This window comes from Aphis gossypii, chromosome 2, assembly GCF_020184175.1.
Source record: "Aphis gossypii isolate Hap1 chromosome 2, ASM2018417v2, whole genome shotgun sequence".
NCBI classification, from domain to species: Eukaryota; Metazoa; Arthropoda; class Insecta; order Hemiptera; family Aphididae; genus Aphis; species Aphis gossypii.
This window is the reverse complement of record NC_065531.1, coordinates 76,871,561-76,887,803: the sequence shown is the minus strand read 5'-3', so window position 1 is coordinate 76,887,803 and position 16,243 is coordinate 76,871,561. Positions and strand designations below refer to the sequence as shown.

General features: G+C 24.4%; 1 protein-coding gene across 1 annotated transcript in view; it reads left to right on the top strand.

Annotated features, from left to right (window-relative positions):
* LOC114122341 (uncharacterized) overlaps positions 1–16,243 on the top strand; it is a 129,878-nt gene that overhangs the window by 78,691 nt on the left and 34,944 nt on the right. Inside the window, exons 2-3 of the mRNA XM_050200353.1 lie at positions 4,293–4,469; positions 10,887–11,057. Of these exons, the coding sequence (XP_050056310.1) occupies positions 4,293–4,469; positions 10,887–11,057 (348 nt within the window). The remainder of the gene's footprint in view (positions 1–4,292; positions 4,470–10,886; positions 11,058–16,243) is intronic.

Here is a 16,243-nt window from a genome sequence, read left to right as displayed (position 1 = left end):
GCACATACTTTTATTGTTATAAAAATTCATAGTTTATAGTTAATATTTAAAGTTTATTATAGTTTTTAAATCTAGAAAAACCAAGTTATACAAAAAAAAAAAATGGTTTCAATAACAATTAATTACGTTTCTTTAAAGTAATGAAAAGTTGATAACAATGAACTATTTTAACAAACGAATACACAATAACATAAAAATACTGTTTTTTATTATTATTATTATTATTTTATTGTTATACATTTTTTATTTTCATAATATTAGGTTTTCGTTTAGTGCATTTGCATAATATGTATCTATAGAACCTTTTAATCTATAGAATTGTCAAAAGTTTTTTAGGAATTAATTGACTTTAACGGCAAAACCGTTTGCATACAAAATAAACACAAATGACAAAGGTGAAAGGTTTTCTGAAAAATGTTTTTAACCCAGTTAAATCATCACTTATAACCCTTTTCGTATAATCATTCAAAACCATACATTTATATTTTATTTTAGTTTTGATAGTTTTTCACTAAAATTATATTATAATCAAACATTTTTTTTTTTTTTTTTAACGAGAGGTGTTAAAAAATAATAACACAAGTATCTTTTTCGTTTAACTCGTAATTAAGTATAATCGGATTATAATGTATTAGAATCGTGGAATTTAATAATAATTACAAAATACAATCATTAACGATTGTTTAAGATTATAATATGGAAAAATATCAGGTATTTGTGCAGCACTTGTAACGAAATGTTCACCAACTATACGTGTGTGTAGCGTGTGCGTTTACGACTATGGTTATTTGTGCCCACGGAGGAAAGTATTTGTGTAGAATATTTTTTTTTCTCTCGTTAATAAGATACAAAAATACTTGAATACGTGATTATATATATAAAAAAAAAAAAAAACTTTACCATTGACTTTTTATGCGATTAATAAGCAGTTTGAAAGTTAACAACTCAGACAATTACATGCAGTCACAACTTACGAGACTAGAAATATAAATTGCTCAAACAGCATTTAACAGCTTTTAAATTTTATTAACAATATAATACTACGAAGCTATAATAAGTCATTGTTCGAAGTTAAGTATAGATGAAGCGAAGTGATATTGCCTTCGAACTCATTATGTACCCGCCTATACGGATATGATGATCATTTAAAAACTTTCTCTAGCACACTTGTAAATTTGCAGCCCCGGTTGCTGACAAAATTAAATTAAAATTTATTGTACATCGTGTAATGAAATACGCACACTTGAGAAGCAATCTTTGTATACTTGTTATCTGCAAAAAGCTGTTCTATCGAGTAAAAAATAAACGGATCTACATTACTAAATAAATATCATTAAAATAATAAGTCTGCATAATATACCTTAGCATATGGACTAACAGATGATTTATATATTTTAATATCTATTTTTCAAACACATAAAAAATTACTTTTTTGATTTCTTCAATGACGTAAACTAATTAAACGGTGCACATATCGGTATACCAACGAATCATTCTATTTTTAATTTGGTGCATAGGATTATCATATAATACGTACAAAAAATTATTTGCAATTATCAATAACAACAGCGGTTGTAAGATATTTGTTTCACAAAATAATGTCCATCAAGTCAAACTGCAATATTTTTTTACTACTAAAACGTATATTTAAAAATTGTTCTCATTAAAACAACATGATCATCGTCGTTACTTACTACTTACTATATTATACTAAAGATAACATAAAGATAATTCATTTTAAAAGATAAAGTCAACGCCTATATAAACACCAGTATATACGTATTCTATAAAGTGCAGACCAACAATAATTGTTGGAACACTTTTTTTTTTTTTAACTTATCTGTAAGATCTGTAAGCAAATACATTTTATATCATACAGTACATTTTAAAACCAGACTTTTAAATTATATATATTTGTTGTGTCTTCTAAGATAATAAACTGGAACGGAACGAGAACAAGAAGAAAAGTACTATTCTTTGTATAAATATTTCCTTTTGAGAATATTAAGAGATAGTAAAGGTAGCAGTCATTCTACATCATCTCTAACCAAAAAAAAAAAAAAAAAAATGTTATTATCTAGTGAACTTAAGGAAGTCCGTAATTTTATTTTCAGTTGTTTCTATTACCTAATCTGCACGGTGTATTTAATGTACATCACACCAAATCACAAATGTGCTATATAAGTAGAACAACTCACGTAACCCCACGACTACGTTATCATCACGAGCTAGCGGAACATACGAATTATATACTGACGATTCGCTTACTGTAACTTTGAAAATTCACTCTACGTGGTAGAAAATGAACGTAAATGACGCGTTATTGTAATATCGTTCTTCGTACTTGGGTAAGCGAGACCATCTCAAATAACGATAGGGGAAAGCCTTTAGAGATTCACACGAGAATCGAAACAACAATATAATACTATAAAAGAGACGGCACACCCTTACACCTCCTATATCAGATATATTATAGATGCAAGTCAGGTTGGTCGTTTACCTCTGGCGGATTTCGTATGCAAAAACATACACAATAATAATATGCTTTCACACGCCGATGAGAGATTCAAGTCGAGTTTATTTATGTGTAATGATATACATAATATATTTTAGCGTTTTTAGGTGTAAAATATTTTTTAAATAATGAAATATTTTAAAAAATCAAACAATCACAATATCTAATATAGTATATATATACATAGCTCCATTTATATCATGGTTTTACATCATATATTCATAAAATATTATGATACATACGTAAAAATAAGTGTAAAATGTATTAAACCATTCAAAAAAAAAAAAAAAAAAACAAATTATTAATATTGACTTTTTTGTCATTTTGTTTTTCTTAAAATAAAATTATATCTACCTACATAATATAGCTGCCTAATAAATATTTTACAAAATTTATTTAAAATGGAAACCAAAATACTGGTTTAAAATACGACTATTGTGTTATTATTTATATTTTATAATATAGGTAGGTAGCTAACTATAATAATATATTATATATCCCATAATATTCTTCATTCTAGTGTGTACACACTATTTTTTTTTACAGATCAATGAATTTTATTAAAATTCCTAGTACGGAAAAAATGTCCATAGCATTCTCTGAAAATATCCTAATATGAATATATTATTAAATGTTCAATTAATATTGACATTTCCAATTTTATTTAAGCATTTAAATTAGATTATTAGTTAAAAACAACGCTTTTTATTTCAATTTTTTGATTATCTTCAATAGAAATTAAATATTGGTATACTCAAAACAAAACAAAAAAACAACATTTTACGAGTATATTATATTCTTTAAAATAAAAATTATTTTAAACACAAAAAAAAGGTAGGCAAGTGGATACCACTTTGTTGTGCATGAGACACTAGTGTCGAACGGGTCACTCACTATTTACCGGTATGTTAAATTTGATTTCAATGATATTATATTATGGTATGCGAAAAACTGAATGGAGCCTTTATAGTTGCTAAGTTTATTTCATGATATGATTTTTATTTATTTTTTATAGGATTCCATAGCCATTAAAACTATTTATTTCACTTTTAATAATACAGTAGATTGATACATTTTTTCAGAAATATTAAATTTATTTTATTATTAGTATTGAGTATTGAATTGTTATATTAAAATATATATTCATACCATACTATGTCAACTTATATAACTTATTATTTAATGTTTTTCTGTAAATAACGTAAAACGGTAAAAATAGATTCATAGTATAAATAGATAATATCTTAAAATAAATCAAAAAAGTCATTTCTGTTTAAATATAGCTTCTTTAAATCATGTCCTGGAACATTTTTTATCTTATATATAAAAATGAATCGCAAAATAAATAAATATAGCTTAAATATAGCTTCTTCAAATCATGTCCTGGAACATTTTTTATATATATATAAATAGGACGTGGTTACTACTATGTATATCTTAATATTCTTATTTTTATTTAGCGTAGGTACTGTTTTAAACATTACATTTTTATACTAGAGTAGACTGTTAGTTGACAAAAATTATAATTATAAATAATGACTTCTATGCTATTTTTTTGTTGTTAACGTACACTGACGAATACACATCGTCATTTTTTCAGCTATAATCGACCAATCCTGATCACGTATTAAATAATACTTATTTATTCATCGGATTAGATAAAGTTAGGCAATTACTTTACGTTATACTCGTATTATATTCGTATATTTTATTATTTACTAACAAGTACTGCGCTAATTAAGTATATTTGATAATAAGTAACAATATTTGTTTTCAGTGAGAATGCACGTGTTACACGAATTAAATTGGACGAAATTAGTATACGAACCGCTGCACAAGTTCGAGACACAGATCATATCAACGAAAAACATACAAGGATACGACAGCAAAAACACGGAACAGTGGTCATTAACAGGCGCATTATTATACTCGGTCACAGTTATCACAACGATCGGTAAGCGCATTATACGTGATTCTTGATTGTATATTTTATAAATTTAAATACTATTACATTATTCGTTATCATTACAGCAATACGATTTCAAATTAAAAAGTTGTACCGACCGCCATGTAGTATTCATTTGATACTTCGTGGGGGCTGATGAGACATTTCCGACAAATTTTGAGTTTGAATCGATCGTTTTATGAACATTTTGTTTGATTTTAATTATTTCTATTTGTACAAAACACGACTTAAAAATGCGTCTTTAAAGTTTTCTCATTCAGACGTAATCAGTTTTTTTTAGATCGGCCTGTGTAATAAAAATTAGTATTTTAAAAAAGAATACAAATTAAAGCGTTTGTAGTTATAATGGTATGGTTTAGTAGTTTCAATAAATTCTACGAGGTTTTTTTTTTTTGGAAATTTACTTTTTAAGGAAATGACATAAACTATCGAAATTATGTAATTTAATTATTAAGTTATACATAAAAGTAAAACAGTCAAATTAATATATAATTCTTAGAGATAATAATGAAAATTAAACATATATAAGTATATAATACAACATGTATATTATTATGATAGTATTATATTATATTTATCTACATTGTCGTAGATAAATTTATTTGTATTCATAAAAAGAAAGAGATGGGCAAAAATTTAATTTATTATAATGTTTTAACTTTTTACATTATATTATTCGATAGAATTTGTTAAGAGTAAAACGAAAAACATTATAACAATATTTTGTACTAAAATTAACTAAGTATATAACATATTTTCCTCAAACTAGAGCAATTAAATAGGACATATTAAAAAAAATATTAAATAATGTTATGTATTATTAATTAATGGGCTCGTTTATGTATATATTATATGACTAATGTTGCTCCATTCATAATGACTAAGAACAAGTAATATACTCTTTTTTAAATACGAATATCTTTTGATTTCAAAAATTATCATCAGATATAAGTAGTATAACTATGTACTTTTTTTAAGATGTAAAAAATCAATACCCTGAAATACAATAACAATATTTGCTAAATGAAAAAAAAATTGTTAGAAGTCACAGTGACATTTCTTATTTATTTACAAATTTATTTAAAAGGAATTTATTTGAAAAGATACTATAAGTATTTAAACATTGAAAATTACTTTGGTACTTAAGTAATGATATTGGAAAATTTAGAATATTTTTTAACTTCTCTAGAAAATCTGGTATTGATTAATTAATGTCAAACGTTTTAATTTGCTTCTAATGAGTATAGAATTGACCTGAGGAAGCCTGTGCATAGATGAGATAAGGCTTAAAAAAGTATACCATAATCTGATGGCTTCAACATCGAGTTACTTAAATCTAACATTGTCTGTTGTGAAAACTTTACCTTAAGCTGGCTTCTTACGGCATTAAAGCTCTTTATAATTATGGAAACCTCTTTAGTTGGCCGAGTGGTTTCCAGAGTATAGTGTGCATTTTTCTGGTGAATTACAAGATTTTTTTAAATCCTGAAGATATTTGATCAACATAGACACAGTGGACTGAATATATGATATACTCGATTAATCTTGGCAGTTGAGGTATTAGCCAATTACTTTTGGTTTGTAAGTCTCTTCAGCTTTTTTTTTAGTTAAGAAAAGAGTTAATAGGATTTAATTTGAATTTAGGTTTAACATGGCCAGTTATGTTAACATTCTTTAACAACGGTAGATTTTTCGATGGGAGTATCACAGGGTGATACCTATTGGTAATGCTTGATACTTCAAATCGATTATGTATCGGTTAATTAATTTTTATTTTTTGCTAGATTCAAAAAAATAAAATTTGAGAGATTTACTTTTAAGTTTACACCGACCTGCCATCATTAGTAGGATTACTCATATTGCAATGAAAAGAACTGAATCCTGCGTTTTTTTTATAGTATTAATATTATAAATAATTAATATAATTTGTTAGGTAAATAGGTTAGTATAGTGTTACTTATGTTATAAGAGTTGTTTAAATTATTAATTGGACTAAAATTTATATTTAGAGTTTAAGAGAGCTCGCGTGAATAAAAGATACGATCCGCTGCGCGTCGCCTGCGCCAGCGTTTTATCTACAATAAGCTCGGCGAATGTTAGATAACAGACACTTATTAATAATTATGACTAATTACTAATAAGACTAAATTCTTATAAGAGCACAAGGAAATTGATATACTTTTGAGATCAAAATGTAATTTATACTTATATTTATTCATATTCAATTACCTACTAAGAATGATAATCGACAATCGCAAGTAATTTTTATAAAGCAAAAAGTAGGCATAATATGCATCGTGTAATAAACGATTAAAAAAAAAAAGATGAACAACGATAATAGCATGAAAGGATGTCTTTAACTAGGTAATAACACCTTATGTATTTTATTTAAGTTATCATATCACGGCACTATTTCCGCTCGAGTCGTTACAATTTATTTTATAAGTAATTTTAATTGTATTAATGTATTTTAATACCTTTGCAGTAGCCCGTATATTTTAGCTCTATGTGTAACTTTAGTTTAAATAGAAAGCTTTCAGTATTGTCTTAACTAAGCAAACTAGTAAAAATATAAATTATTAAATTAAAAAAGGAAAAGTAGTCGTATTTTTAAACCAATGTATTGAGTAATCTCTAACAAAGGGATGTATTTAATTTAGTTTGAGAACTACTTAATATGAAAAATAAGAATAATTAATATTTTTGAGTGTATATCAGTTTAAATAACTTTTAATCTCATAATTTAAACAATTACAAAAATAAAAAAAAATATTTATGCGTAGGTATTTTAACTAAAGATAATATTTAAAAAAAAAATTTAATTAAAAAACTAGAGTGTAGTAATATAGTAATATAGATAATTTTAATAAAATTATCAAATGAATCTCAGTTATAAAGTACCTACTAAATTCCTTACAAAAAATACTTAACAAAAAAAACAAAATTGTTCTATAATATTATATTATTTTGAAGCTGTTGAGTTATCATAGTTGTATACTAGTGGCTTTTTAATAATATATATATATATATAATATGTTACTTAAATTTTTATAAAATGCACTAAAATAATATTCAATGTTGTAACCATTTAGGGAGTGTGGATATGACAGTTTTAACTTAAAAATCATAATAAATGATTAAATATTAATGTATAAAGTGTCTTATTGTTTTTCCAATGAAATTAATTGAGAAAATAATAACTGTGAACTATGAATGAAATGAGTGTTCTGATTGGTTATAGAATTATTTGCATTTCTCAATTTAGTTTTATAAAAATGAAAAATGTTATTGTTTGCAAACCCATAAAATCATTAAAAGGCAGCTCAATTGTCAAGCAACAATGTAAATATTCGAAATAAATGTAGGTAATAAAATAACATACAATAATATATAACAATGTACTTGAAAATAATAAACTTTCAAAGTATTTCCTAAGTTAAATAAAAACCACACGAATAATATCTTAAGGATGTTTACTTTTATACACACATATGTCTTAAATTTTTTTCTTCTTGTTTTAATATTTAAATAGTTATTGAAACTTTTTAAAAGACAAACATGATATTTATTACCCACCTTACGCACTTAACTTCTCGTCAGAAAAATAAAACTATTTGTTATTTAATAAAATACAGCACAAAACAATGTAAATAAAACACGAAAGGACATGCATTAAACATAAATGTTAAAAAACGATCAGACAAGAACATTGCAATATACATATGTGACTATAACTTGCTGATTTTATAATAATTGTATCTAATACTTCAAAAATAAATTCACTTAATTTTGGTTCATGTACAATGTACATACAATAATATATAACATACATTGTACAAATACATAATATATTATAAATACAATGTATTCACTATTCATAGAACATAATAATATAATGTAAATAGTTTCATTAGCCATACAAATACACATTACTTTTGTATTAAATTAAAACATATTTAAATTCTAACATAAGTGCAAGCTTATTTTTTTATTCGTATAATTTATTACACTATACAAACTTGAGTTAATTTTATTTATCTACTTATCAACATTAAACTTAAAAAGTTCAAATAAAAGTTGTTTTAATTTGTTTGGTAATAAATGCAAAAAATTCAAATATCAAGACTTTTCACTTAGTTCATTTAAGTGAGATTCTCAATATTTGAATTCTATGAATCCATCTTAAAATATTCATATAAATATTGTTAAGTCGTTTCAATTGCTATATCTTGTGTAGTTAAAATGAAACAAAATGACCAGTATTTCATATAAAACTGTGACCAACTTCATCAAACAAATAATTCATATTTATAGACTATTCTAACGCATTAAGTAATTTTACCATTCACAATATTTTGAATAATCTGAGTAGTCTGCAGACCTTCTAATCTCGTAGGTTTATTTATTCATAATTTACTTTAAGTGGCAACTATTAAACAGTAAATATTAATTATCAATTTTCAAAAGAATAAACATTTTATATTGTTATTATAGTTCGTTTTTTTTTTTCAAATTATTAAAAGAAAATTTTATTTTATTTTCATTCATATAATTTAAATGGTTGTAGAAATGTTAAGATACACTGAAACAAATTTCGAATGTTATTATTTATGTACATCGTATAAATAACTTTTTTTAAGTTCCAACAATATTCATCAATATAGATTATAGTAAAATATTTAATATTTATAAATAATAGAATTTGTTGACCTGTCAAAGTTACTTACAATTTTCTAAGACATTAATATCATTTATAATTAAAATAATGATTGGATATTTAAAAATTTTAATTTAGAAAGCAATTATTTAAATGATTATTTTTAATTAAATATTTCAGTAATTTTTCAGGATTAAAATCAGTTTATTTGTTTATCTTTAATAAAATAAGGCGTTAAACAAAGTGTCTAAAAACTTTTGAAATGTACAATATCCGTATGTATTATTAGTTATTATTAAAGTCCACATTTTATAATAAGCCATTAATTAAATTGTAGTATATTAATTATTATTAAATGAAAACTAAACCCTCGAATTGGAGCTATGAATGAATTCATTTTACAATGTGTTTTTTTGCATATAGGTATTATTTATTTTTGGAACAATAAAAATTTGTTATATTCAACGTTGAAGATGGTTTTTAGTAACAGATTAAATGTGTTTGGTACTTAAGATTATCAAAATTAAAAAAGGTCAAGTACTCTTTTCTCTGAAATAATTCCAGTTATGCAATGACACCATGCATCTGTATATATGTGACAAAATATAGCTTCTTATATTAAAATAAATAACTATATACTAATATTACATATTATATATGTGAACATGAAAATAAAAAACTATCGTAAAATATGAAATGATTAGTATCAGAAAAGTAGACTTAAAGTTATTTAACAGAAGACAAATTTAAAATACTTCACGAATGAAATTTTCTAAAATATTATTTCATTTTATTTTTCATTCATGTCTGCCCTTTTTGGACAATAAAAATGATTCCTGATAGAAAATTGGTTTTAGTTAGTAGGCTCTTTGGATAACGGTATTCATTATTTTGTTATGACTTATTCGTGGAGACATTTAAGACTTTTACCTACCTATATAATAAGTTTTACTAAATTCAACTATTTAACGGTTAAGCAGTATTTATTTAAAAATTAATAACACGAGTGTAATATGATAATACATAAATATATATTATTATAATAACTAAAATCTAAATATTTATAATATTTATGTATGTGTATTAAAATCAATTTACCGTAATACTGATAGTGGAGCAAAATAAAAATTAGTAGGAATAACCAAAAAGAATATAAATAATAAAATGTACTTAGTGTTTTAGGCTGACAAGTTACAGAAGTGACAGACCATTTCCGCTCAGAATCATTTTTCGTATACAATAATATATCACTGAGTTCAAAATTAATACGTCCATTTCCTAACTGCTAAACACCTATCATACAGCAAAACGGTACACACTTACCTAAACTACTTTTTTACATTGAAATTCTTAAAATAAATATTCAATAAGTAAAAAGTAAAATAATTTCTAAAAATAATATTTGTTTGTAGACACAGTATATCAATTAATTGTCTAAAATAAAAATTACAAAAACGATTATATATTTCGATAATATAATGATACCTTATCGTTAAAATAATCATTTTTATATTATATTATTGTGATATATCTCATACTGATTTAAAACAGAAACCGATGTTTAAACGAGTTTCGTATAATTTTTAAAAATATTATTTTAAACCGAATCGTTCATAAAACGTATTTGTCTCTTATTCGTTAAATCGATTTTTTTTTTTTTTGTTTTGTTTTTATTTTATAATATATTATATATATATATATATATATATATATATATTCATAAAACGAGTGTTGTTTTTTTTTTCCAGGCTACGGTAATTTGGCACCAAAAACACCAGAAGGCAAAATCGTAACTATGGTCTACGCATTATTCGGCGTGCCGCTAATGTTGTTGTGCATATCAAATCTGGGGTCCCTGTTGGCCGGCACTTTCCAGTTCGCATACTCCCACTCGTGCTGTTTCTCCAAGAGAAAATCGGGTAAGGGAAAAAATTTAATTTAACAAAATAATAATAATAATAGAAAAAAAAAACCCCGATACCAGTCGTTGTAGGGTTAAAATGTAATATTATCACGTCTGCAGCGTACACCTTTAATATACGTATATTATGTGCTATATGTATTCGAGTGTACCACCCGACCACCACATCCAATCTACCCTGCAAAAATCACGGATATCACGTGCATGGGGATAATGAAGTTCCGCTTCGACTTGATTGAATACCGAGACGGTGTTATATAACTTTACACATACCCACGTCCTATACACACATACACGCACACATATATGTATATAATAACATGTTATATACACGCGTGTGTGTAAAGTATAATATTTATATGGATATAGGTATACAGTTTGTGCGCATTATCAATTGTAATATCGTTAATGGGTTTTCATATTTTAGCTCCTCCCCGCGAGCACCGAACAAAGTTTTTTTCCTATGTAAACCCATAGTGCTAGTATATTATTATTACTATTACTATTATTATTATTATATGCCAAACGCGCGTTATTATACATAAATAGTGTACATACATGTACATATAGGTAGTCGTGTAGTAGTAGGTGAACGCGAAAATCTAATTTTGAGACTAAAACATATTTTTCTTGTAGATAATATTACTCTGACCTTTTCGCGTTCCCATACACTGTAGGTATTATATATAATATATTATGCTGCTTTACCGAAGATTACTTAAAGAAAATTTTACGGTAAGCCAAAGGTATTTTTTTATGACTGTGTATAGGTGTATGCCTGTGTATGTGTGTTTGTTTAAAATATTATGCAAACTAATATTCTATTGTTAACACGAGGTATTAAATAACCTGAAGCAAAAACTGCTCGTTTAAAATATATTATCTTCGTGTATAATGGACTGAGCTATTTTTTCTGTGCCGATGACGAACCCATAATATTCCGTACACGGTGCGGTTGATATTTTGTAACCGTAATTGAATATCAACGTGAACACCCAACACAAATCATAATCTTTCTCCGCATTAAAAACTAAAGCAATGGTATTATTTTAATCATTGCTCCGCATATAAACGTTATTTTATTTTTTTTCTCACTTAAACATTTTATTGTGGTTCTTAGAATAAAAACAATAAGTAATACAAACACTAAAGATTAGGTTAAAGCTCTTTACGTAGGATCAAATAAAGTGATTTGTGAAGATGAAAACATTTTAAATTATTCAACTTTGTCTGAATGGCTCGAATTTCATAAAAATAAATAAAAATATTTGAAAAACGCTTTTACAAACAATAATAATTCTGCTGCTACAGTAGTATAAATAAATTTGTCAATAAAGTACTTGTTTAGATAATGAAATCCAAAGTTTTCTTTGTGAGCTTAGAGAATAATTATTTGTTTTAACATATTTATAGAAGTTTGGTTTGAGTTATATAGTTTACAATAGTATCTTAATTAGACGTTTCAACTAAACAAGTAAATATTTTATTAACTAGTAAGTTCTACTAGTTAATCAAATATTTATTTTTGGATTTTTATAGATATTAAATTAATATATTATATATTTAGAAAATAGACAGTATTGTTATTTTATGGAAGACCAATGCGGTAAACCATCAGTTTCGAAGTTAATTATATTTTGTAATTATATTAAAATACCTTTTTATTCCATATCATTTATTATTTTCTAATGAAAATTAAAAGAACGTATTTAACATATAAAAAACTACAAATATTTTTGAAATAACTTTATTATTCCACCATGAAAATAATAAAATACACTATGTAATATCCATCACTTAGATACAATTAAGTGGTAGTAATAGTATTTTATCAGGCACTCTATGTTTCTTTAGAAATTGTCAATTATTATTTTGACCATATTACTTGATGTTGAAAATATATAAAATGTTTCAAGTTTTAATTCTACAAAGCTGTTAAGTATAGAAATTGAATGGTGACCAAATGGAACTAAGGATTTGGCAACTCAAAATATTTCCTCTTTTAGTTTACGATTCTCATCTATATAACCACCGTAAATTCATATAGAAATCTCAGGTATCAGTAATTTTGAAATTAAACTTCTAGAATAGTGCTGAAATAGTGTCGTTCCAAAATACAAACGAAAATAAGAAAAAAAAAGCAGATAAAAATTTTCAGCAGAGCATAAATAATTAATTAAATTAGGACACAGTATTCGTTTACCATGATACTGCCGACACTAACTGTGATTTATATACATTTCGATTGTTATAGTTTATTAACCCTCTTTTTTTCTTCTGGAGGACACCTGGTAATTTTTTACTTCAAAAAGTTTATTATCTTTGCCCACCCAGGTTGTGTATTTCAATCTTCTAGTGGCTTAATAATAATATAAATAATCTTAGTTTAAAAATTATGAAGTGTTGACAAATATATTATATAAAAAAGTTACTTTCTCGCAGCTGTTTGAAAACTGAGTTATTTTTTTTTTTTAATACAAAAAAATGCATCGTCTGAATTCACTTTGTGCAATAAATAACGTTATGAAGAGTATCTGTCAAGTCTCAGTTTTTTTTCATTATTTGTATTTATTTTAAAACGTTCAACGTTTTTGTAATTTATTTTAAAATTAACTAGTAAAATAAAATAAAATACATATTAGGTATATATCTTTAAAAAATATAGCATTGTATCTTTCAAAAAAATATATATGTATATTGTATATATATTAATTGAATAAAACATTACAATATTAAAAGGTAATAGGTATTTAATTTTCTTATTTTTAAAGATTTGTTTTTGAACTAAATTCAAATAAACTGTTATTTTACTTGTAATATATAAAGTTGGACTTATTGTGTATTTGATTTTATACAAAAAAAATAAATAATAATAATAATAATAATAATTAAACCATTGAAAAACAAAAATGGTTATGCTCTTATTTGTTTTTAATATTGCTGTTTTGTGGGAAATATAAAGATGTATGTATTATGCGTAAATAAAAAATAAATAGAAAAAACAAATCTGAGATTTGAAAATTTGATGTGGCGATAGTATCGCATTGAATTTGAAATAAACTGTTAGCACTCAAAATAAATTGAATACATTTTTCAAAAAATTATTAATAAAACTATACAAGACTATATAATAATCAAAAATACAAACTTTTGATTTTCAAAAATTGTACACATTTAAAATATTATATGATCAATGCAAATATTCTTTTCACAGTGAACATTAAATAATAAAACCACTTGACCTGGTTTGTATGAAACGTTTAGTCATTTAAGTTTGAAAACAATAATTAGTTATCATATTCTTATAAACGATTCTAAATGGAACATTTTTTCTGATAATAATATTTTTCATGTAAAAACATACTTAAACCAATAAAAAATGGATTGTCTTCAAATTTTATTTTACTTCTCTCAAAAAGTATGAAAATAATTGTTTGCGGTATATTGGTGAAAATATTATATATTAAATTTACAAAAAATGTTCATTGTTTTTGTAAGACAAAATAAGCAAACATATTTTCAAGAGTTATTTTTTTTTAATTTTTCAGGTGACAATTATAAGTTGTAGTAACTGATAAATCAATTGTATTTCAGGTATTATTCTATTGAAATTATTTTTAAATCGAAATAGGATGTAAATATCACGACTATAATCCATCAGTTTAATGTAGTTATTTGTTTAAGATACATTATATTATACGAATTATAGAAAAAAGAAAAATACAACAACATGTATTGTAAATTTAAAATAAAACTAATGAGGATTTTTGGACATTAAATAAATTGCTAGTATTAAGAGACAGGAAACCTAAACAATACGTCCATTCGCTTACAAAAAAAAAAAATAGCCTGAAACACGAATGGACATATTAAGTAAACGATTAAGACTTATTAAGCATTATTAAGACAGATAACGTTTTTTATTCCTCTACACATAGTATTTTTTATTCAATCGCTTATCCATTAGTTGACTTTTTATAAAACCTTGTGTAATGTATTATTATATTATTCTAATGGCTAATTAACCGTTATAGGCACCAAACTTGCCGAAAAACGTGAATGTTTTAAAATAGGTTATTATTACAATTAACATTTTTTGTTCGAGAAAATATTAAATTATTTTAAGTATACTGAATCAAAATCGTATTATTAATATTAATTGTAATTATATTTATACCAATATATGATTCGAGGAATCAACTACAAATTGAGAAACATCAGTAGGAACGTGTTAAGTATTGGAGTAATAAAATTATTTTAATAATTTATAATATCTACGCAGGAATAAATATATCCGTTAAAATTGTTAGTCTATTTTAATTAAAATTTTGTAAACTAGTATTATTGACATATTTTTATAGAAGTTTAAACTTAAAAATATAATTACAACACTATATTAACTATGCAATAATTATGATATTAATTTTTTTATTATTATTTTGTGACTTAATAAACGTTTAAAAGTATACTTATACTTCATTTATTTCAAACTAAAATAATTCGAAAAAATTATAAATTTTTATTTTACCATAATAATAAAAAAAAATATACAGTAACATTAGATCTTTAAACATAATATATTTTAATACTTTGTTCAGAGTTATTAATAATCTTAATTGGATTTTTTATAATTGGTTCTTTTATGGAAAATTATTATAAAAATTTTTTTTCCTATCTAATAAGTATTTTTTTTTAGAATTTAGCTTTATAATCTAATACAACAAAAAACAAAATGTGCTTTATTTTGTGAAAATGGTTTTTATAAAAGTAATTTTTTAATTTTAAATTAAAATTTTTGAAACTCTTATTGTGTTTACCTCGATCATTAACCTTGATCATATATTTATTTCACTTATTATTTAAAACATTTGTGGTTTAGTGTGCCATGTTTTTCTCTATTTTTTAAATTAAATTAAAATTAAAGTACGTTATATACTTTGATGAGGAATCCCAAAATGTATTGTCCCTTCTGTGCGAGGTTAAATAGTAATCAAAAAATTCGTAACTTCTTCGATGATTTCCTTCTTTATATTATTCTGACTACACTAATTCATATTTTCTTTCGTGTCTTTATTGATCGCTCTTCTTCATCATACTGACGTACTTTCTCTTCACCACACTTCATAGTATTATCATGATATCCATTTCTGCTCAGAAACCAATCATATTCTCAACTATATTCCT